Source organism: Manis pentadactyla, chromosome 14, assembly GCF_030020395.1.
Source record: "Manis pentadactyla isolate mManPen7 chromosome 14, mManPen7.hap1, whole genome shotgun sequence".
NCBI classification, from domain to species: domain Eukaryota; kingdom Metazoa; phylum Chordata; class Mammalia; order Pholidota; family Manidae; genus Manis; species Manis pentadactyla.
The window spans coordinates 10,745,063-10,769,670 of record NC_080032.1 but is presented as its reverse complement, the minus strand read 5'-3'; the positions used below and the strand labels follow the sequence as shown (position 1 = coordinate 10,769,670).

Here is a 24,608-nt window from a genome sequence, read left to right as displayed (position 1 = left end):
ACATAGCTCTGGAGTGTCTCCTATGAGTTAAGCACAGTTTAGGCACTGAAAAGGCTCTGATGGCTGCCCCCTTAGCAGTAAAGTTTATATCGGAAAAGAGTGGATTGGGCCGTCTCTATTAACTCTGAAAAACAACAGCTGTGCAGCCACTGTGTGTGAGCACTAGAATAGGCGCTGGGGTTACAGCTGCGAGAGAAGCAGAACAGTCTCTACCCTCACTGTCCAGTGGGTGAAGCATCCAGAAAACTGCAGTGATTAGAGGGAGGAAGGGAGGACAGGCCACTGAGGAAACCTAAGTGAAATCTAGGAGGGCTTTCAGGAGGAAGTGGTTTCTATGCTGGGTCAAAAGGGAAGGCAGGCGAGTGATGAGGGGGAAGGAAGTGTGCCCCACACAGTGAGAAGAAATGAGAAGAAAGGTGGCCCACTGAGTGATCTGAAGGGACTTTAACGTGGTTGGAGCATGGATATTGGGTAGGGGTTAGAGAAGGAGAAACTCCTGTGGCCCTAGGGTCTTCTTAGCTGAAGCTTCAAATAGAAACTCTTTTCTAAAGCTGCTTTCTCTAGGAAGCCTTCTGTGGCTCCCATTGCATATGCATGTGGAATATAAATTATTGTCCAGGTTTATGAGCACCCCAGGAGAAGAGGAAATCCACTCCTGATACCCTGGCTTCTCCTGCAGGAGGTCCTCCCAGCGCCCCCACCACCGCCGCCGCCCACCACCACACACAGACCACTGTGGTCCCCTCCCCTTCCACCGGGCTCAGCCATTCTCTCCTCGCAGGGCGCCTCCCAGACGGGTGGCTTTGCTTCACCAAGACTTGCCCCCTCCTCCCCTTAGTGGAGACCTTCCCTTCATCCCTCTGAGCATCAAATACTCAATTCACCTACATCTTGACACCAGACGGGGTTTTATTTCCACTGCAAAGCATGCGGTGGGACAGCTGATCACACACTTAAAGCAGAAATCCTTCCCCAGAGCCAGGCCACCACCAGCATCAGGAACAGGGAGGGGACCCTTCCAGGGGGCAGACTGCCTCTCTTCTGATCACCTTAGCAGCCCCAGATGGAGTGTAGTCTTGGAGCAAGGACCCTTGGCTAGTGCCCTGACAGTGATCCCGGGGAATGCCTGTACCCATCACCGGGCATGTGGGCTTCGCTGTCCTTCTCTGCAAAGTGATGGATTGCTGTGAGCCGAGAGGGTGCAAACCAAACTCCTGCAGGGCCAGCAAGTAACACAATGGGAATGGGTGAAGCTGAGCCATCACTTGGAGGGGAGGCGACCGTGACAGACTGGGATGCACATCCCCACCTAAAATCATTTAATTCACTTTTTAAAAATAATGACCATCCCCCCACCCAAAAAAACAGGGCCTGCAGGCTGGATTCAGACTTGAGACAGGCCACCAGTTTGCAGTCCTTGGTCTAGATAGTGATAAAGATCCTTTCTGTCTGTGGTGACGAAGAAAAAGATTTTCACCACTTAGTACTTAATATCTGCAGTACTTAATATCTTTACAAACATTAATTTATTTGTTCCTTGGAGTAATGCAATGAGGTAGGGACAACTCATATTCAGCTTACACCCACCTGCTTTCTGACAGCTTCCCTTGGGTGTCTAAAAGCCAAAGCTAACTCATGATTCTCCTTCTCCAAACCTGTCTCACCTCATCTTCCCCATTTTGTTAAGGAATCATCCATTCTGCCAACGGCTAAGGCAGAAAGACTCGGAGTTGTTCTAGATGGGTGGAATACTGGTAAATGTGCAACAACCGGCTTTCTTGGCAAGTGGGCTGGGCAGCAACACCCTAATTTGTAGCACTTGCCAATTTCCAGGGTGCAAATATTCCCCCCACGGTCAATTTCAGGGTACCAACACAATGCCAACAGGCTCACCTGATTAACACCCACAGTAGGCTCATCTGACCCGCCTCCAGCACACCCACGAGAACCGCATCCTTCTCTTCCTCTCACGTCCTGTACCCAGGTCCCTGGTACGTCCTGTTAATTCTGCTCAAGAGTCCACCTATGCCGAGAGTGCAGACACCTCTGACACCACTACTCCCGCCGTGGCCCGAGCCACCACTGTCTCATCCCAGGATTACTGCAGCAGCCTCCTTGCTGGCCTTCCTGCTCCCGTCCCCTTTGACCCTTTCAGATACTTAGAAAAGTCTAGAGGCACTTCTGGTTGTCCCGGTTGGTGGGAGTGAGGGTGGTACTGGCATCTAGTGGGGAGAGATCGGGGTGCTGCGGAAGGTCCTACGATGTACAGGACCACCCCTGCGCAAAGAATGAGCTGACCCAAAATGTCAGTAGTGCCAAAACAGAGAAACCCTGCTCTATGCTGAGCCCTGAAGGACAGACAGAAGATGGGAAAGGTGTTCCAGCCAAAAGGAACGGCGTGTGCTAAGGTCCGGAAGCAGGAAAGCATGACGCCCTTCGTATCTGGCTACAATACCGAATAGATGCTGAGCATTTAGTTGACGTGCTAGGCACCTGCACCTTAAGCACATGTATTGGGTCATACTATTGTCTACATTTTACAGATGAGTAAACTGAGGCTTGGAGACGTGCAGCTATGATTACATGGCTGGGAACTGGCAGAACTAGGATTTGAACTCTGCCTGCCGTGTCTCCAGGGTCTGGGATCCTCACAGGACTTAAAAGGAGCTGGACGATACTGGAGTAGATGAGCTCTGGTGTGCTCGGGGCTCAGTGATGCAGGAGAGGCGACCTCAGTGAGGAAGGCCCACAGGCGGCAGTGGAATCGGGCCAGTCCTTGAACACGGCATTAGGGAGTCCGGACTTGCCCTAACTGGGCGGCGAGGGAAGGGCTTTAAGCATTTTACAGTCTTAAACCCAAACGGAGCCAAGTGCCCCGCTCACCAACCCGAGGCTCTCTGGCAAATTCTGGCATATGCTTGGCAAAGTGACATCGGACTTGGCACCTCCTTCCTCCCACAGAGGGAGTGAAAATAGCATCTCACTAGCAAGGGTTACGCAAGGCCCAAGAGCTGCTGGGTTTAATTTATCTTGCTTGGTTTCCGCTGACAGTTTTAGTAAACCAATTTGGGTTTGATAGTAAAAATAATTCTGTCCTCAGGGCCCCTCACACCGCCTAAGTGTTTGCAATTGTTATTTATTACATTGGCTAGGGAGAAGGAATTTGTGCCGCTGACTGAGCTGGGTAGGTGGCCCATAGTAGGCACCTGGCGATGTTTGCTGAGTCGTGGGGACATGAGCCACACGTGACAGGGCTAGAGGAGACTTTCCCCATCATCCACTGGCAGGTCTTCTACTGATACTCTGGGCATTGGGATGACGCTTCTAATCAGTCATCAGTTATGAAGGACCTACTGTGTGCTAGGCCTGAGCTGCATAGTTTATACTCCTGAGCAATAATGAATGTGAACATTATTATGTAGAGATAATAATTACATAAATGAGAGCTAACGTGAGTAGAGATAATTACAGAGGGGTAATTACCTAAATTAGAGATAATGTATGCACAGCGTGTCACATGGGGGTCTGGCATGTAGTTGGCACTTCATAAATGGAGACTACAATTACCAGTAATCCTTATCATCACCACATTATGGGTTTGGAAATGACAGCACAGAGAGGTGAAGGGGCTTCCTCAGGTCACACACCACTTTCATTACCTTGGACAGCCTTTGGGGGACCAGCTATATGGCTCAGTGATGAAGCAGGGATGCTCCCAGGCCTCAAGAAGCCCAAGGTTCTGGACGAGAAGTAGGGCCATAAATAGACAACTTGGCGAGATGCGGGCAAAGTGCCGTGGCTGGAGGGCTGGCAGTGGGGAAGTAGTGGGGTGCTGGGTTCATCTCTGTGAGTTGTGGAAATGTCACAGAGAGGATGACTTCCCAGCGAAATCTTGAAGCATGTCAGTTGGGGACAAGTTGCAACAGGGAAAGGGCGTTCTAGACAGGGCCCAGGTGAGCAGAGGCCTCCAGCAGTGAAACCGGTGAGCAGACCGTTGGCACCAAATGGATGCCCTGAGCTGCAGCATCCATGACAACCGTCTGCCTCACATTGTTGGTGCTGGAGGTGGGAAGTGGGGTGTCTCTCTCTCTCTCTCACAAAGTAAAGCATAGAAAGGAGATTAAGAGACCAAAGGAATTACTGGTGAAGGGCTCCATAGAACGGAGAAGCTGGCAGGGGCCCTGAGAGGGCAGGTGACTTGCTTGGCATCACACAGCAAGACAGAGTTAGGACCAAAAAGACATCCTAAGCGTGGCTGTGTGAGCTGAGCACAGGGGCCACACCTTAGAAACACCACATGACAGAGGAGACACAAGTTTCTAGGATCACAAAGAGCTGCATGTAAATCTTGACTCTGCGGCTCACCAGCTCTGGGGCCTTGAGCCCCTCATCCTAGATGGCGATACCTGCCGCATGGTGGGACATTTTGCTCACTTTATCCGCAGTTCCTGGCATACAGTAAGCACACAATAAATATCTATTGAATAAAAGAGAGATGGGGAGTAAGTTAATTAAATAACATGTAAAGTTCTCAGTAAAGTTTCTGGCATAAAATAGGCAAATAACCACAGTTAACGCTGTTTCACCCCCCTACCATCGGCCAGATTGTATGCCGAATACTTATTCATTATTTCATTGATGATAAGCACCATCATCATTAAAAACACCTCACATTCACTGAGCACTTACTATTTGCCAGTGGCTACTGCTTTACCTGTATTATGTTGCTGGACTCCCATCAGGAAGCCTATGTGATATCCCAATGGCTTATTACACATCAGGACACTGAGGCTGAGCTGAGAGAGAAGTTGCTTACAGAAGGTCACACAGGTAGGGGGAGGCCACCTTGGGACCTGAACTCAGGTCTCTGGAGCCAAAGGCAGGGTTAGAATCACACAATGAATGGTAGTGAGGCGTTCCGCAAGGGAGAAATCCCTAGCCCCCTCTTACAGAAGAAGAAATTGAGGCTCAGAGAGGTGCCCCCGCCTCCTGAGCACTTATTCCACATATATATGTATCTCTGGAAGAAAAAGGTTTCAACCAAGCTTCACCTTACCTTCCCTGGCTATGCTACAGAGCGCAGCCCCAAATCTCTCCCTTTTTACGGGCCCCAGCACAGTTCTCTAACCAGGAAATAAAAGGAACTAATAACAAAGCCTGGTAACCATATGATGGATAGCTGCAGACTATTTCTCTTCAGCGGCTGCCAACATGTTCCGTGCTAAGTTAATTCCAAGCCCTAAAAGTTAAGTGCCTTGTCCAGAGGCACTTCAGTCTTTCAAACAGAGATAGAGCAGCTGAACTATCTCTAAGAATTCAGCTGGAGAGCTGGGCAAACGGGGAGAGTCAGGAATTGAGGGCAGCAGTAGCCCCAGGAGCACACGTTCCTAGACACCAACAGAAATCGTGGGAGAAATGGCCAACGTGGAAATAAAAACCTTCTAATCCATCATCGGCAAAGGGAGATGGGATTTCTCCAGAGCCAGAAGTTCTAAAGAATGCAAATAGCAACAGCAAAGTTCGCAGAGCCCAAATCCCATCATGCTGCAGATGAGGAAACTGAGGCCCAGAGATGGGAAGAGACTGCCCCAAGATCACTCCATCAGGCAGATATCGCTGCGGAGGAAACTCCCCCAAACTCAGCAGCATGCTTGTATCATTTTTCACGCATATGCAGGTCAGTAAGATGATTCCTTCGGTCTCAGCGGGCTCACTCGTGTGTCTACGGGCAGCTATGGTTTGGGTAGCTGGCTCTGCAGATCATCGCCGGCCTTTCTTATGGGTTGGGGGCTGCAGGGAGGGGTTGGCTGTCAGCTGGTCTAGGCAAGCTCAGCCCAGGATGGCTCATCTCTGCTCCACATGTCTCTCATTCTCCAACAGCTAGCTTGGGCTTCTTCCTGTAGTGACTGGGCCAGGGTCCCAAGATGATGAACAGAAGCATTCAAGGCCTTTCGAGCCTAGACTAGGAATTGTCACAGTACCATTTGTCAGATCAGATGGCAAGTCACAAAGCAAGGGCCAGCCCAGATTCAAGGGGTGGAGAAACAGACTCCACCTCTTGATGGCAGACGCTTCAAAGCCTTACTGTCAAGGGTGGGGACACAGACAGGGGTGGAGCTTTGAAATTATTTTTGCCCTCAAGTTACTCCGGCCAGAGTCGGGGTTAGAACTCAGTTCTCCTGGTTCCAGTCCAAAGCTTCAAAGCTCCAAATGACATCACTGTATACAATGACCCTACGAGGTAGCCATCGTTATCCCTGTTTCACAGATGGGGAAACCAAGGCTCAGAGAGGCAGAACTTGTCCCAGGTCCCACAGCTAGGAAGTGAAGGAGACAAGATTTGCCCCTGGGGTTTGGTGCCTGGCATTTTGAGGGCCAGAAAATGTTTCCTTCTCTAAACAATGTTTCCAACATATGGGAGGATTCTGGAAATATCTGGAGTTTTCTCAGAGAGAGAAAGGTGGCAGGGAGTCTGGGGTTCAGGTCCCAACTCTTCCACTGATTGGCTGTGTGACCCTGGATAACTCCCTTTGCTTCTCTGAATTTCGGTGTCCTATCTTTAAAATGAGGACAACACCTCTTAGAGTTTCTGAGCATATAAAAAACGTGGCAGGGGCATGATATATTACACACACACAATAATTTATTTGGCAGCTATGATGGTAATGACGATTAATTCCACCCCTGGTGTGTGCACAAGTTGAGCTCCATCATGAAACCGCACGCACACACGCACACACACACACGCAAAGGTTCATTGTCCCTGAGCATGGGGTTTGGGTATGGCAATGAGGAACAAAGAGGATTCACCCAAGGATACTACCCAGGCCTCCCGCCTGATTGATTCCCCGCCTCCCGCAGTGCGCAAGGGATTGCCATGGTCGGTGGTGACTGGAGAAGACAAGCTCCCTGGAGCTTGGGCAGGATGACTCCTCTCCCAACACACACCTGTTCTCTGCTCCTCAGCCATGCCGTGCCCTTCTCTGCACTGGTGACCCAAGAGCAGGTGTGCGAGGAGACCCACTCCCTGTCCCGAGCTGGGACACTGCCCAGCTGCTGAACACCTCACGGCATTTGGATACAATTAGATCTGACATCCCGGGGAGATGTGACTGCTTGTTTTATGAATCCCTGACGTGCAGCCTGCCTCATGCACTCACTAGTCAGCCAGTGCTTATTGAGGAGCCGCTGTGTGGCTGGTGTTGCATTAGATTATCCGAGGCCTGGAGATAGCAATAACTCCTGTGGACTGAGCCCTTAGTGTGTGCCGAACTCTGTTCTGAGCACATTACCTCTGTCAACTTACTTAATTCTCAGAACAACCGATGAGTTCACATGACCATGTTCCCCATGTCACAGACGAGGACATGGGTGTTCAGAGGGGCTCAGAGGCTCACTCAGGGACACATGGTGCCGGGGCTCAGGCCTGGCCAAAACAGAGCCTACGTCACCATCACCTCTCAGCCCTGCCTCATGGAGTGCAACCACCGTTACCCTGCCAGCAGTCGGCCTCCCTCGAGAGCTCTGAACAGGCCAGTGACCCGGCCAGACATGCAGTTTGGACAGTGCACCCGGCCAGAGGCCCTGACCATGCCTCCTGCTGCCTCCCAGGGGAGCCAGGGAGCCCTCAGGTCCCAGTCTGTTTGTCCCTGGAGGACAGTTCATGGGTAGAGCCACACTCACCAACCTGGTGATGGGCTCATGGGGGCATTTGGGCAGCTCAGATGTGCCGCACCAAGGCCTAGCGGGGTGACACCCTCAGGGGTATGTGTCAAGATGGGATTTGGGATGATGGGAAACAACCAGCGGCCATCAGCTCCTGCTGGGGGGGTGCGGTCACGTCATACCCAGTGAGGCAGAGCCCGGTGCCGCCTCGCTCTACACGCACCACACAGCCTGCACACCAGCCACACACACGCACGCCCCATACAGACCACACATACACCATGTACCAACCACCACACGCACATCACACACGCACCCATCCCAGTCCACCCCTCATTAGGCTCTGATTTAATTGTGCCTTGATTTTGCTCCCTCAAGGTCAGCTCTTGCACCCTGATCTAACAGGGCTGGAAACGAAGACAGCCTTGGGTCCCATGCACTCATTTTTTCAGTTTGGGGAACCTCCTATGCAGAAAGAGAGAGGTATGGGCATCTCCACACCAGAAGTCATGGAAGGGCCTCAGATTCTGTCCGTGGTCACCCTTAGGTCTGGGCAACGGGAACCTCAGCAGCCTGTGTCCGAACCCTCGTGTCCCCAAATGATCCCTTCATTGCTGTTGACTGAGTGGGTGCGGAAAATGCGGGGCCTGACCTTCTGAAGAGAACGAAAGCACGAAGCACAGGAGACCAGGGCCACTGATAATTAATTTTTTTATAATCATGGTTTCTGATATTTTCATCTGGGGAAACTGAGGCCCACACTGGGCAAGTGGCATGACCACAGTCACAGGACAGAGAAGTGGCAGAGATCTCCTGACACCAGGTTCTGCTGCCACACCCCCACGCCCCTTAGCAGGCTGTGTAGTTCATTATACATATTATTTAAAAAGAAAAGATGCTCTTCTAATTGAATTCCTGGCCCTCATTGTGTCATTTCCAGCTCTCCACAATAGTATCCCCATTTTAATAAGTGAGGTGAGGACATGGAGGCTCAGAGAAGTTAAGTCAGTTTCTCAAGGTCACCCAGCTAGAAATCGGCACATCTAGTATTTGAACCAGAGCCTGTTCTCTTAGCACTGCCCCTCAAGATGGGGCCAAAACAGCAGGATGGGCGAGGACTGATTTCTCTGCAGGCCAACCAGCCAGGAGCTGTTGGGTTTTCCCATGATCTGCAGGCATTTCCCATGTCAAATACCCTGTCGTTGGCCTCTGGCTCTGTCCGGAGCCAGCTCGGTCCAGGGATGTGGAGACAGGAGACAGCTTGGCCCGTGGTGGGGGAGGAGGAGGAGGTACTGCATGGAAGGCTATTTGTTTTTCTCTTTTTCTTTGGGGATGAGAGGTAATTGATTGAGAAGGGGAGGAAGTTGGGGCAGAAGGGAAGAAGAGAGGCCATGGAGAAGGGAGATGGGGTCAAGTCCACATTGAAACCTCAGGGCAGTGGCTTGGCGTCCTAGTGGCTGGTCCAACCTCCTGGGGAGTTTTAAGCGACCCTGACTTCAAGTCCCCACCCCCAGAGCTGCTGAGGGTCTGACTGGTCTGGGATGTAGCCTGGCATCATTGGGGGAGTGTTTAACTTACAAAGTATGTTCATCAATTGTATTATCGGTAAGACTACCCATCTGTAGGTTTTTAAAGGTTTAAATCTCCCCAGGGATTCTCATGTGCGGCACTGGGCAAGGGCTGGATTCCAAGCCTGACACCGACAGGAGCTTGGTGGATAACTGCGGGAGGGGAGAGGACCTAAGGGAAGAAAGAGAGAAGGAAAAACAAAGAAGGAAGTAAGAAAGCTGTTCATTTATATGCGTTCGGGTGTCCTTTTAGGGACCCAAAGAAACTGCTTGTCTGTGTCCTCCCTGGGAGCTGACTTGGTTTCCTGTCCCGTCTGCCATTGTATCAAATTAAATTGAAATCAAATTAGCACTGGGCCAGAGGGACCCTCGGCAATTCCATGGTGCCAAGGAGCGTCTGGTGCTGGCTGCCTGCACTGTAAGGGCACACAGAGGCCTTGAGATCTGCACTTTTCGAGACCCAGTTTACTCCTCTGTCAAATGAGATGAATAATGTTTTCTTTCACCACCTCGCTATGTGGTAGAAGGGATTCGATGAGCAAATGCACACAAAGGAACTCCGGATAGGTCTTTTTTTTTAAGGTCTTCACGAAAAATTCTAAGTGTTTTATAAAGTTTTATTGCACCTACAGCTGCATTTACGGGCCTCAGTTCTCTTTTTTTCCCTGATTTAAATCCTATGGTTTATTTAATCACTGTCTCTGCAGTCCCCTGGAGGTCCTGCCTGCGTTGCAAAATGGTGTTTTGTTAGGAAATTCCTTTAATCCCTCTAAAAGACTCCGTTTGCTCCTCTGAGAAACGGAGAGAAATTCACCATAATTCATCCATGTAAACGACATTTATTTCACCTGTGCCAAGTTCTGTGCTGGGCTCCAGGGATATAGGAGCATGTGGCTTCAGGGAGCTTGCAGCCCTGTGTGGGAGCCGACATAGGTGGGGGGTCCCGCGGTTGGGTGCTGAGGTTCCACCTTCCAACTACAGCTGACCCTTGAACAATATGAGCTCAGGGGTGCCAACCCCCCACTCAGTCAAAACTCTGCTTACAACTTTCTGCTTCCCAAAAAACTTAACTGCTAATAGCCTACTGCTGAGTGGGAAGCCTTACCAATAACATGAACAGTCAATGAACGTATATTTTATATGTTAGATGTATACTGTGTCCTTCCAATAAAGTAAGCTAGAGAGAAGACAGTTTTTTTCCATAGTTGCAGATCTCCAAAGATGTTTCCAAAATAGTTATTGAAAAAGATCTGCATATACATGGACCCACCTTCAAACTTATGTTGTTTAAAGGCCAACCATACTCTCAAGCTTGGCTTCAGGCTCTCCCGTGTCTTCACCTCTGGGTGCCTCGGTTTGCTTATCTGTGACTTGGGTGAGAATAGCAGTACTTGCAGGGTTCATCTAAGGACAAGATGAAATGGTGCATGTGAAGTGCTTAGAGCAGCTCTAGCACGTGGGAAACCTTATGGAAACTTTGACTAGTTACAATATAGCTGTAAATGCAGGATGGTGTAGGGAGCCCAGAGGGAGCTTGAGGAATTAGTAAAATATTGTCAAGCAGAGAGGTGAGGAAAGACATTCCAGATAGAAACTGGCCTGGGCTAAGGCAGGTCTAGGGGCTACGAAGGGCCTGGTACGCAAACGTGTTTGAGACAGCAGGGGTGGGCTGGAGACCGACTGTGAACCTTCTGGAATCCCCACAGGCTGAGAAACTGGACTTCATTCTGTGGGCTTAATTTGCTTTTTCTACAGTCCAATTCTATTACCAGCTACTATATATTTTTTCTCCTTAAATTGCATCTAAATTGGCTTGCCTTTTTCACTTGACTTACTCTGAGCAAAATAATGTCCGTGAAATTAGAAGTTTGATGCGCAAACCATATATTTATATATACTTCTAATTCGCATTTAAATAAATACACAGCCATTAGGCTTTTTCAAACATGTTTGTCTACCTAAAATCATCTTGTGAATACTGCTAGGGAAAACCTTTTAAATTCAGGATTTCTAAGCAAAGGTCAGTGGTTTGTTTAGAAAAGAATAAAGAACAGCAAGGTGGTTTGCTCACTCTTTCTTTCAGCACCCTCTGTGGAATATTAACTGGGGATCAACAGTTACAAAGCTCACCTACCATGTTCCCCCCACGTCCAGGCCCGTGATTGGCTGAGGTGGGACACACTCTTGGGCAGGGGCCTGGCAGTCTATCCCATGCTCGGGCACACACTGCCCTCTGGCGGCCAAGAGAAGAATTACTTCACCAGAGAAAGGGTTTGCTAATCTGTGTCACGTTCAAATTTACATTCTCTTCTCTCTTTGACTCCCTAAACCCCAGCGAACACAATAATGAGGGTCCCTCAGGCTGTTTTTATCCGTTTTAGAAAAAGTAATACATTCACATGATTCAAAATTCAAAGGTACAAAAGGGTCTATCATGGAAATTAAGCCCCCTGCCTGTCCCCAGCAAACACCCCCTTCTCTTGTTCCCCTCTAGAGGCAACCACTATAACTAGTTTCTTATGCGTCCTTCCCACACTCTTTTTAAATATACCAGAAGCCATAACAGAAATCTCCTCTCTACCAATATAAAGCCACCCCAGACTAAGTAGCTGGTTTAACACTGACTTTATTACAGACTGTATTATATGTGATCGATAATAGCAACAAAATAAAACAAATTTGTTACCAAGAAATGTAAAATGTTTCAGACAAAATCTTTTAAAACAGGGAGTCTGTAGAAAGAAGGAATGTTACCTTGATAGGGAATAAAAGCCGGAAGTCATGGGTCTACCCAAATGAGGTTTAGCGATCACATCATAAGAACGAAAGGCCTGACAGGATGCAAGGGACGGTGGAATGGAGCTTCTTCATCCTGAAAATTGTATTTGTAATTTTTTATTCACATCTTCTGATACAAGACTGAACCTGGACACCCTTTTTAGAGATATGACAGTGTAAAAAAATAGCTGCTCATATCTCAGGTTTGGGCATCCGGCCAGACTTAGGTTTGAGCACTAAGTCTGATTTTTATGTAGCCTTGGGCAAGTGGCTTCTACTGGTTGAGCCCCGGTCTTTCTGATCTGTGAAATGGGGGTGATTATGTCTTAGTCTGTGGGATTGTTGTTTGAGTGCTTAATACTCAGAGGCTGTGCCATTATTCAAAAGTGAAATGAAGGTCTTGGAGAGCTTTTCTCAGATGTTCGGTGGGACCAGTTTTGTTTGCACCAGAAGCAGAAGCACTGGATAGCATGCCAAAAAATGGCTGCGGGATGTGCCTGGAGCTGGGTCACGGTGGGGAGAGAGAGGAAGCTACAACCCATCTCTGGTCAAGGCCATGGGGTTGGCACTGCAGCACCTGGTCAGGCACAGGCGGCCCCACGGTGTCAGGCTTGATTCCGGTGACCTGCATACCTAAGGAGAATGGAGGGAGCAGGTGATAGGGGTCCAGGAGGTGGGTGGGGTAGAGGCCATTTGGGGCAGCTACAGTCATTTCCAGCTTTCAAATGAACCCCTGGGAGCAAATGCTGGAGGCAGGCAGGACGACAGGAGTCCAGCTTCCAAGGCTGGCATAGGTATGAGTCCATTTGAGGTCCCAGGCAGAGAGGGAGTCAGAGCTACACTGGCAGCTGAGGCTGAGACCTGGACATCTGCCCTGGACTGGCACTGATTCACCCAACACACACTCAGCACTGCACCGGGAGCTGGCGATACAGCAGTGAGGAGGTCCCACGTGCCCCTGGCCTCAGGGAGCTGCTGGTCCAGTGCAGACGTGCCCCAGACCACTGGAGTGCCGGTGCTGAGCTGCATACGAGGGGTGGCATAGGAGGGGCTCCCAGCCCAGGCTCAGAGGGGACAGTCAGGGCGCTATGCATGAAAAATGACCACAGACTGAGATGGCAGGATTGTGATGGGGGTAGAGGGTACCCAGGTCTAGGGAAGGGAGGCTAAGGGAGGATTCAGGGTAGAAGGAACAGCATGTGGAAAGCCCCGGTGGTGCTTCCACATTCTTTGGAGAGACTTATAAGTAATTCAGTCCGGCTGGAGTATAAAATGTTTGGGTAGGAAGGGACGGCGAGAGACAACGCTGCAGAGAGGCCTTGGCGCTGGGATCACAAGTCTGCACTTACCCTGGGATGAGGCACCCTTTTTTTTTCAATTAAAATATCATTGATATACAATCCTATGAAGGTTTCACATGAACAACATTGTGGTTTCAACATCACCCATATTATCAAGTCGCCCCCACCCTACTGCAGTCACTGTCCGTCAGTGCAGTAAGGTGGTGGAGAGTCATGACTTGCTTCTCCGTGCTCTACTGCCTTTCCCGTGACCCACCTGTATTTTGTGTGCTAATTATAATGCCCCTTAATCCCCTTCTCCCTCCCCAGTCACCCTTTGGTAACCACTAGTTCCTTCTTGGAGTCTGTGAGTCTGCTGCTGTTTTGTTCCTTCTGTTTTGCTTTGTTGTTGTACTCCACAGATGAGGGAAATCACATGGTATTTGTCTCTCTGCCTGGCTTATTTCACTGAGCACAATACCCTCTAGCTCCATCCATGTTGTTGCAAATGGCAGGATTTCCTTTCTTTTTATAGCTGAATAGTATTCCTTTGTGTATATGTACCATACCTCCTTTATCCATTCATCTACTGATTGAGACCTAGGCTGCCTCCATATCTTGGCTATTGCAGATAGTGCTGCAACAAGCATAGGGGTGCATATGTCTTTTTGAATCAGGGATCTTGTTTTCTTCAGGTAAATTCCTAGAAGTAGAATTATTGGGTCAAATGGTATTTCTATTGTTAGTTTTCTGAGGAACCCCCATACTGCTTTACACAACGGTTGAACTAGCTTACATTCCCATCAACAGTGTAGGAGGGGTCCCCTTCCTCTGCATCCTCACCAGCATTTGTTGTTTCTTGCCTTGAGGCACCCATTTTTTTAATTGAACTGAAATTCGCATAACATGATGTTAACCATTTTAATGTACACAGCCCCGTGGTATTCAGTACATTCACAATGTTGTACAACCAATACCTCTGTCTAGTTCCAAACTATTTTCACCATCACCAAGACAAACTCCGTACCCATTAAGCAGTCGCTCTCCATCGGTCCCCAACCCTGCTCCCCAGCTCTGAGCACCCACTAAATTATTCCTTTCCGCCTCTGTGGGTTTGCCTATCCTGGATATGCCTTCTAAACAAAGAGAGGAAGTCTCTTGTGACTGGCTTCTTTCACTCAGCATAACGTTTTTAAAGTTTATCCGTGTTGGGGCATGCAGCCGGGCATCTCTCCTCTTTACGGCTGGATAATTTCTGTTGCACAGATGGAACACATTTTGCTCATCTATTCATCTGTCCAGTGAAGGGGCCAGATTGATATTTCAGAAGGACTCATCTGGCTGCTGATGAGAGGGGTCAAGGCCAGGCAAGGGTGGAACCAATAGGCAATGAGCACTGTCCCGCGGCCCCGCTGAAAGGCGGTGGAGCAAAGCCGGTGGCCGCAACTGAGGAGAAAGGGGTGGATTGCAGTGCACAAGGCGACCCAGGAGCTGAGGTCTTCTGGCAGGAGCTCAGGACCCTGTACCCACAGAAAGCCTTGCATCTGGCAGCCGAGAGAGGCTGGAGCAGGCAGGCAGGGGCTGGCCCGGGGGAGGGGGGGCCTGCTCCCCAGGGGGTTCTCCCTGAGGAGGACCTGCTACATCCAGTTCCCGCCGCCAATCAAATCCACCTGCCTGCCGCACCTCTCCGTCTCCCGTTTGTTCGGGAGTCAAACTGACATCCTATTTCTCAGCGCCTGCTGGGATGTGTCTGGCTGACATCTTGCCTGAGTCCTCAGCAGAAAGGCCCGCTCCATCCCGGGGCCGGTCTCGCTGCTGGTACGTCCCTGCACGTTCCTCTCAGTGGCTGAGGACAGCCCAGCAGCAGGGACCTGGATGCCCGCGGTGGATCCGACGGGGCTGGCTGGGCAGGCGGAAATGCGGGCTGTCTTGGGTCCCAGGCAGGGAATAAATTGCCAGCCTTAGTGTATGTCGTTGGAACCAGTCTGTCAAAAGGTGGACCCAGAAGGGCACAGAAGGGAGCACCTTTATTCATTCTTCTACTTCCCACACATTCTCCTCTTTGTTTTCTGTTTGTCTGTTTTTGTTTCTATGAGAGCTTCGTAGTCATGCATCTTCCGGTCACAGTAAGTGCAGTTCAGTCTAATAATCATATAGCTCTAAACATCATTCCTTTTAAAACGTCAGCCCTCCGTCCACAGGGCTTCCCAGGCTGGGAACTGCAGGGGGATGGCCCTGGCGGGCTGCTGCTTTCCCACACGATAGCCTAAGTTGGCAGCCCTGGGAGTTATGGAAGATGGGGAGTGCTGGTATTTCCTCTCTTACGGGGCCCTTGATGTGGGCAAAGTCTCCTAGTCTGGCTGCTCTTGACTTTCCCCTCTGCTGGGCCCCATTTCCCTTCCAGGGCAGGAACCCTTTTAAAGAGACCCCTGGTGGCTACCAGCTTCAGGGTTCACATCTAGACCCAGGGAACACGTATCTTATCCCCTCTCTCATTGCCGACCGGCGGCTCACGCCCAACATCCCCTTCCCTCTGTGCTCTGCCCCCAGGACAGGCAGGCAGGCAGCTCCGGTGGGATTTTTATTATTACTATTCTCTTGGTGAGCATCAAATGCAGTCACCATCCCCAAGCCCAGAAAGACACCCGCCACACCACAAAGAGTGTCCTTGAAGCCCTCCTCGCCACCCTCTCACTTACGGGGAGAGTGATATGCTTTCTCCCCTCCCATGGTCCACCTCCCATAGTGACATTCGCCCTGCGTCAGTCCTGTCTCTCCGAGGGCCCAGTAAACCCTTTGCCTTCTGTAAGCTAGAGTGGAAGGATGGCTCAAATTGGAAGAGTTGGGTAGATGGTGGTAGCAGATGCCATTGGCGTCCTATCTGAGCCCTGTGGTACTTGCCATGTGTACCCACAGTGGCTTCCTACTGTAAGCCTCTCCACCTGAAGGCTTTCTCTGGTGCCATGCAGACAGGATGGGGGCTCTGGAGATGCAGTTCACCAAGACCAGCCCTCAACCAGTGAGGGAAGGGGGTTGGAAGATAAGTGCCCCGGTTCCCTCTCCCCCAAGGTAGGTTCTACACCATCTCTCACAGTTCCTGCAGGACTGAGCCCAGTGCCCATGGTGGGACTCGCCCGTTGATGACCATTCAGTGCCTCCTCTCTGTCCTGTCTTATGTCCCCTCCAGAACTGCCTGGGGTGGCCTCCCCGATCAGCCAAACTCCAAAGGACACATCTTGGCTCAGGCTCTGCATCCAGAGAACCCAATCCCATTCAATAGCCACATATATCCCTTTAGAAAGTAGGAAGCTCAGTACTTCTCTTGATTGGTTCTTAGCTTCCAGGACCACAGGAGAAGCTGCATTTGACAGTCTGGTGCATTTACAAAATGCATTCATCTAAGTCAGGGCCTCTCAACCTTAGCACTATGGACATTTTGGACTAGATAATGGCTTGTTACGGGAGGCTGTATTGTGCATTATGAGATGTTTAGTGGTATCCCTGACTTTGATTCACCCCTAGTTGGGACAACCATGTCTCTAGACATTGCCAAATGTCTCCTGGGAGGCAAAGCCAGCCCTGCTGAGAACCACTGACGTGAGTCATCTGGTGTCACTTGTTGCAAATAGCAATCCAAAGGGAGAATGACGACAGTGGTGGTGATAATGGTGATGGGGATGATGGTGGTGATGGTGAGGGTGATGGGGATAGTGGTGGTGGTGATGGTGAGGGTGATGGTGGTGGTGGTGGTGGTGATGGTGGTGGTGGTGGTGAGGGTGATGGGGATGGTGGTGGTGGTGAGGGTGAGGGTGATGAAGATGGTGAGGGTGATGGTGGTGGTAGTGGTGGTGGTGGTTGTGGTGGTGAGGGTGATGGGGATGATGGTGAGGGTGAGGGTGATGATGGTGGTGAGGGTGATGGTGGTGGTAGTGGTGGTGGTGGTTGTGGTGAGGGTGATGGGGATGATGGTGGTGATGGTAAGGGTGATGATGGTGGTGAGGGTGGTGGTGGTGATGGTCGTGGTGATGGTGTCAGTGAGGGTGATGGGGATGATGGTAGTGGTGGTGATGATGGTGGTGATGGTGAGGGTGATGGTGGCGATGGTGGTGGTGAGGGTGATGGGGATGATGGGGATGGTAGTGGTGATGGTGTTGGTGGTGAGGGTGATGGGGATGGTGGTGGTGATGGTGGTGAGGGTGATGGTGGTAGTGGTGGTGGTGGTTGTGGTGGTGAGGGTGATGGGGATGATGGTGGTGAGGGTGAGGGTGGTGATGGTGGTAGTGGTGATGGTTGTGGTGGTGAGAGTGATGGTGGTGATGGTGGTGGTAGTGGTGATGGTTGTGGTGGTGAGGGTAATGGGGATGATGGTGGTCATGGTGGTCACGGTGAGGGTGATGGTGGTGGTGGTGGTAGTGGTGGTGGTGGTGGTGAGTGTGAGGGTAATGATGGTGGTAAGGGTGATGGTGGTGATGGTGGTGGTAGTGGTGGTGAGGGTGATGGGGATGATGGTGGTGGTGGTGGTGGTGGTGGTGGTAGTGAGTGTGAGGATGATGGGGATGATGTCCATGATGACATTACAATATGACACCACATTCTAATGACCCAACCAGACTTGCTCAGGTAGTGTTGGTGAACCTCGAATTTGATTCCAGATTTTCTTCATGCCTCACCTCACTCGGAAAGCCCATGACATAGACAGGAAATATGAAGCCCAGTTGACAGGCCAGGGACTTCAGAAGAACCCCATGCCCTTTATGAATCAAGCTAGAGCTGTCTGATTCCCAAGGCTGTGTGCTCTCTCCAGCACGCTGCTGCTTTCTGTTTCACAAAGAACGGAAGAGTTGTGCTAGGGTTTGAAAATGAAAGTATTTGTACCCTTGAAGATGCTTCTATTGCATTTAGATCATTGAAATGACTGATAGAAGAAAGCCACGTTGGGCACTGTCTGGAGCCCACTGGTACCAGCAGATCAGCTGTGAAGTCAGCTTAAGGAATAAATATCACCCATCTACCATGTTTCACACTAGCCTAATCCAGGGCTTTCATGAGCCACTGATGCTTTCCTGACACTTAGAGTTAAGAAGCTCTTCCCTACCATTGGTCAAGAGCTGACATCAATCCCACTATTTCTGCTGCCAAACAGACTCTGGCAAGCTCTTTGATATCACAGCAATTATTAAGCACTGTTTGTGTGCAAGAAAAGGTGGCAACTCCAGAATGTTAGTACAATAGGGGTTTATTGGAAACTGGCATGGGGTAGAAGGTACCTAGGGGCTTTGTCTTTAAGCCACGTGTGCAAAGCAAGCAGGCAGCTTTTATTAGGAAAAGATGTTTCAGGGGTGATCCACAGGAAGTTCACGGAGGGTGCAGGGGCAATTAGAGCCCCCCTCAGCCACCCCTTGGCCAAGCTGACATGAGGAATTATGACTCGGTGGAGGAGGATATTGTGGAGAATAAGATGCATCCCCTGCCCTCTGGAAACACACCTGCAGCAGCTACCTTGTGTTTCTGTTGTTTGCTCATAAACTGATGCAGTGTAAAGGGTTTCCAGCCCGCCTGCCCCCTCCCAGACCAGCAGCAGGCACGGCCCCTGGGTGCCGGATGAAGCTGTCCGGGGAGGGCGGTTGCCAGCCTGCTCAGGCCCAGGAACTTCGCTCAGGGCCATCTCCAGGAATGCCTCTCCCCTGGCAATGGTGTGCTCAGTCAGGACGCCCCCTTCAGGGTCTCCCTTCCTGAGCAGGATGGCACCCAAATGCCTACACTTGGCTCTCTGCATGCTTCTTGGGCTGGTTCCTGCACGGCCCTCCAGGCTCTGTCCTGGGCTCACGGATCACCAGGCAGTTTCCTTCAGGAGCCATGCCTCACTCGCCTCCTCCCTCTGCCTTGTGCGTTACCTTCTCTCCACCCGCCACTTACCAGCCTCGCCATCCCCTGCTCTTTCTTGAGGATCCAAAGCAAGCATCCCCTCCTCCAGGGAGGCCTCCCTGATGCCTCCATTCTGAGTGTATGCTGTTGGGCAGGAAAAGTGTTCCTCAACCCTTCAATTCCTTTCAGTTGGTCTGAGAATCAAATGACATGAGACAGATGAACAGAAGAAATAGCAAAGAAAAATATACGTTTAATTACATGCACATGAAGGCCCAATAATGGAATTGAGAGGTAAAGAAATGAGCAAGGTATGTAGGTTTTATACTTTTTAGACAAAGAGACAGGAAATTTGGGAGGAAATTGACAGGATGAACGAAACATGTTTCGGAGCTTCAAGCAGTAAGGAATTCTAAACAGCATTTGGGCTGGGGTCCTCAGTGAGGAAAAATAACAACGTTTGTTTGTACAGCCTTCTTGGCTCTGAAATCCCTCTCTCTGGTGGTAAGGGTGTTTCTTTATTTCCCGTTCCCTTTCTGTTCCTATGGTAGATTTATTTCCTGCTTTCTGGAGACAAAGGAAGGTCAGAGTGTTCCTGAACTGGCTGTCTCTTAAGTATCTTTTGATTCCAACTCATCAGTACGTCAAAGGGACACATGTGGGGGCAGCCCATCCTTGGCCCCTCCAATCACCTTGACCGTAACTCCTGCCACAGCCCCTGGCTGTCAGTCCCAGTACACCACTGCTCTGTGTCTCTCACGTCGTCTGAGCACAGCACAGCACCTGGCACACAGTAGGTGCTCAAAAATATCAGGGAGAGGGATACAAGAAGAGAGAAAGACATGAGAAAGAAAGGGAGGGAGGGAAGAGGCATGAGCTCATCTCTCTCCGTGACGGATGCAGCCAAAGCCGAATTCTCTGGCGTTCTGTCCATCGGGGACCAATTTTCTCCAGGACACCTTACACAGCACATTGTCTCTGTGACATACTGAAGTACTTTCTGGTTATGAATTGCCCATTGCAGTCCAAACATTAGTGTCGAGTGACTTTCTTGCATTCAAGGCTTTGAAAACCTTTAACGCTATGAATAGTGACAGCCGGTTTGAGAATAGTTCAAAATGCCTCCCTCCCACCCTGTGCCTCATCCCCCAAACATAACAGATAACCCGGTTGATGAGGAGGAACTTGCCGCATGATAAATGGAGAGATCATTTCCCCTCACTCCCAAGGCGAGTTATAATTAGCACGCCTTTAGCTTGCTGTGCATCAAAACAGAACAAAACACTAGTGTCACACCCCCAGCACGTGGCCTCCTGTCCAACACTTAGCTTCACCCAGGAAAAGGTGCTTAATGACGGGGGTGTGGAAGGTAATTCCACTTACAAGGCAGCGTCTGACTCTGCACTGAGCCCCATGCAGAGAAGACCATTTCATGGATGGGTCCTCAAAAGCCCAGCCCCCCACAAATCTACGCGCCCTGCCTGTCAGAAGGATGGGCATGTCCTGGTCTCATGTACAGTCTATGCCGACCTCACCTCCGGTTCCCGGGCTGGGGCCTGACACACAGTATGTCTCAAGAAAGTGTGTGTTGCCGGAAAAAAAAATAAAGGCTTCTGTTGCATGACCATCACCAGGCTTCATGAGAACCCTCCTTTTCTCTCTGCCCCGGAAGCCTGAACCTGAGCAGCAGTGACATCCTGACCGTCTACGATGGTGACGAGGTCACGCCCCACATTTTGGGGCAGTACCCTGGGAACAGTGGCCCCCAGAGGCTGTACTCCTCCACGCCGGACCTCACCATCCAGTTCCGCTCGGATCCGGCCGGCCTCATCTTCGGGAAGGGCCAAGGATTTATCATGAACTACATAGGTAGGTGTTTCATCTGGTGAATTTCTGCTTTGTGTTTTTGATGATTTTCTCTAGACATGTCTTTTTCTGGGGGTGGTGTTGTGCTACACAGATCTTTTAATATATTGGCACAGTAAATATATGTAGTTTTTAAGGACTTGGGCTCTTTAGTCACAAGGACCAGGGTTGGAGTCCTACTCTTCCCATCAATGGCTGTGTGACTTCCCCAGGTTGTTTACCCCCTCTGAACCTCCTTTTTGTCATCTGTAAAATGGGAATAGGGATACCTCCTCCACAGGGTTGATGTCAGGACTTGGTAGATAATGCCTCATAACTTGAAGATCCATCATGTTTCATTTCTCATCAAGTGGGACTTTATATTTGCATCTTCTCAAAGAATTATCGCCACCGTCCTGCCTGAACTGACACTCGACCCCCACCCGCCTGAGGATTCTTCTCCACGGCAGCTCCCTCCGGGGCAGACAGCCCTTCCTCACCCACCTCCTGTGCTTTAGGATGAGCAGGTGCAGGGGGTGTCTCTCTGCATCCTCACTGTGGCTTCAAAACCGCATCTCTCCCCTTCATCTTAAAAACAAAAACCTATAATTAAAGTCAACCTAAGTTCACACTTGACCATCCAATACCCTCTTCTCCCACCTCACTCCCCAGTTTACTCACTGTAACTTCCCCTTATTCATTGCTGGCTCCATCCTCCTCCTCTGCTCAACACAGGAGGGTCCCAATCTCCATCTACACTCCTCTCCGTCTACACTCCCTTACTGTGTGTTCTCATCCAGTCCTGGGGCTGTAAACACATGCCCCCCCGAGCCTGGACCTCTCTCATGAATCCCAGATTCATCCATCCAACTCCTGGCAACCACCCTCTTGCATATACCTAATTGCATCTGAGGTTTAACACAGGCAAACAGAACTATTTCTCTCCCTGTCTCCCCACCACGGCCACCCGACGGCTTCTCTGCTCTCTGCCCATCCCAGGAGGTGGAGCCCCAACTCTCCTGGTTTCTCAGGCTGCCTCCTCTTTCCTTGCCCCACGCCCAATCCGTCCTCTCAACTCAACCTCCACAATATGCCTCGAATCCAAGCACTTTCTCCATCTTCCCCTGACCATCACTCTCATCCAAACTGCCATCGTCCCCAGCAGTCAGGGGACAGGAACGCCATGAAGTCTCACCCATCCTAGGAAGGGGCCGAAATTGACAACACAACTGGTCCAAGCCTGTTGTGTCACTGCGGAAGCAGCCCTGGACCCTGGAGGGTAAGGGACTCGCTCACCGGGAGTGGACCTGGGGCTCCCACCCTGGCTTCCTGGCTCCCAGCTCTTAGGGTTTCTTCATCCCCAATATTCTTGCCAGTAGCAAAGAACATGGGAGATACACGGGGGTAATTAAGACCTAAGTTCTTCTGGCATCCCAAATGCTGGGTGATTGCATCCTGAGGATTTCAATGGGCAGGATTCAGCCAGCAATTGGGGGACTTGCTTGCACCCCCCGCCCCCAGGAGCAAAGTTGACATCCTGAGTTCCAGCATGAAACAGGGAAAAGGCGGTTTTATCCTGCCACGTCTCCCTGCTACCACCCACACGGCCAAGGACCCTCCGGCTTGCATAAGATGCCACGTCATTGGTTCTTTCTTCCCCTCGGCTTGAAGCTTGGTCCATCTCTATTACTGTAACTGTTGTCTGGGTACCACCTCCTGCCTCCAAAATACTTCCCTGGCTGTTGGCATCTCAAAGGGCCTATGCGTGTGAAAGTAAGACGCTTGCTTTTTTCATCTCCAGCTGGTGGACGTTTCTCATCCCTGCCTGCTCTGCTCGACTGTTGATCTTCTCTTTTATGTTTCTCAGGGTCCTTCTTACCCTTGATGGTGCTGCTAAGTATTCTCAGGCTGTTTCCGCTGCTGTTTCCCGTGGGCTCTCCTCTCTTTACTAGGTGGTGCCCTGGGTATAGGGGCACAGCGCATGCTGGCTGTCCAGACAATGCGCCCTCCAAAGTCAGCTGCCTTTGTAAGAAGAATTTCTGGTGACGTGGCTTCCATCTGTCTCCTTAGACTTCTCCTCCTCCGCGCTCCCCCTCCCCCGCCGGTTGGAAGATGAGGTCATAGTGTTGCTCATTTGTCTCCTCTGGTGACTGAGTCGGTCTTTCAAAACTGCACCCAGCTTGATAGCAGAAAGCTGACTCCATCCAAGGCTGCGCAGGGTTGACCAGAAAGTCTGGCCAACGTCCACCTTGGCAACATCTTGAAGAGGAGGGTGCTCTTGTTAATTGAAGCTGAAACTCAAGTTCGTGTGACAATTTGATGTTGGCAAGCACTCTCGCATATATGGTATTTATTTCATCTTCAAATGCATTATCTCCATTTTCCAGGGAGTTTGGCTCACAAAAATCTCTCTACATCTCTTCTGCGCTAGGCCCTGCGCTAGGTGCCGGGACATAAGAATAAATAGAATACTGTCCCTGCCCTTGGCCCAGCTAGTGAAAAAGGGACAGACTGTTTGCAGTGTCAGGATCATGTGCTGATGCTGTGAGAGAGGTGAGCACAGGATTTCAGAGGTCATGTCCCAGGGATATACAGCCTGGTTAGTGTGGGTAATACAAAAAGAAAGAAAACATTTCCATTTGTTCTTATTTCTGTTAAAGAAGCACATGGATAATTTCACAAGAAAGGCAAGTAGGCCTCTGTGTTTAATTTTGATGACGATCGATTGTTTGTGACTATCTGTGTTGAAGAGCACTTTGAAAAGAATTCAGAGAAGGCCATCCCTGTAGTCAGTGGAGAAGAATGCCACGAATGATTAGTGATGTCTGCCACGGCATGGGAGAGGTATATGCTGTCCTGGGTCTGGATTTAACCAGATACAGATGCAGTTCCCATTCAGGAAGGGGATCAGATGGAAGGGTAAGGGGTTTCTGTGGTCACCCAGAGAATTCTGGAGTTCCTAGATTGATCTCAAGGCCTAAACGCAGCTCTGGAAGGTAATCAAGACTTACCTGCTCTGACTGCTGTCAGAATCTTCCGTAGGAGCACTCTGGGCTTACGTGGTTCTGACCGTCCATAATTCTCCTTTGCACAGACAAAAGCAAAGGTCAGTTCTCCTCACTGTTTCTTGTGCTTTGCTAATGTTTGTGGCCAAGTACATGGGAGGGAAAGGGATAAAAAAGCAGAGATGAGTAGGCAGTGTTTTCAAAGGGCTATTAGTCACTTGTGGGTTTATTCCTCTAATCCTAAAATAATAAATAAGCTCCACAGTAAATATTCCTAAAATAATAAATAAGCTCAGCTAAACTCAAATGGAAAATGGTGGCATGCATTAAGTGCATTTGGGTATTTCTTTTGTCCAGAATTTGGACCACGGTGCTGATCTTGACTGTTGAATTGGAACTGTGACTTCAGATCCCTGTAATTCTAGTGCCTGGCATGTGGTGTGTGCTCACAAAATCTTAGTCAAGCAAACCAGTAAGTCCATATAACTCATCTTAGTGTTAATTTCAAATCCTGCACATTAATTACTTTTCACATTGCCCTTAGGGATAGACAGGGTTGTGATTCTTGTCTCTATGATTGATGACAAGGTGCAGAGATGTTT

The 24,608-nt window shown here is 50.1% G+C and overlaps 1 protein-coding gene across 3 annotated transcripts in view; it reads left to right on the top strand.

Annotated features, from left to right (window-relative positions):
• Window positions 1–24,608, top strand: part of SEZ6L (seizure related 6 homolog like) — a 163,257-nt gene that overhangs the window by 119,772 nt on the left and 18,877 nt on the right. For all 3 annotated transcript variants that reach the window (XM_036908965.2, XM_036908964.2, XM_036908963.2), the window contains exon 10: window positions 20,829–21,025. In XM_036908965.2, coding sequence (XP_036764860.2) covers window positions 20,829–21,025 — 197 coding nt within the window. The remainder of the gene's footprint in view (window positions 1–20,828; window positions 21,026–24,608) is intronic.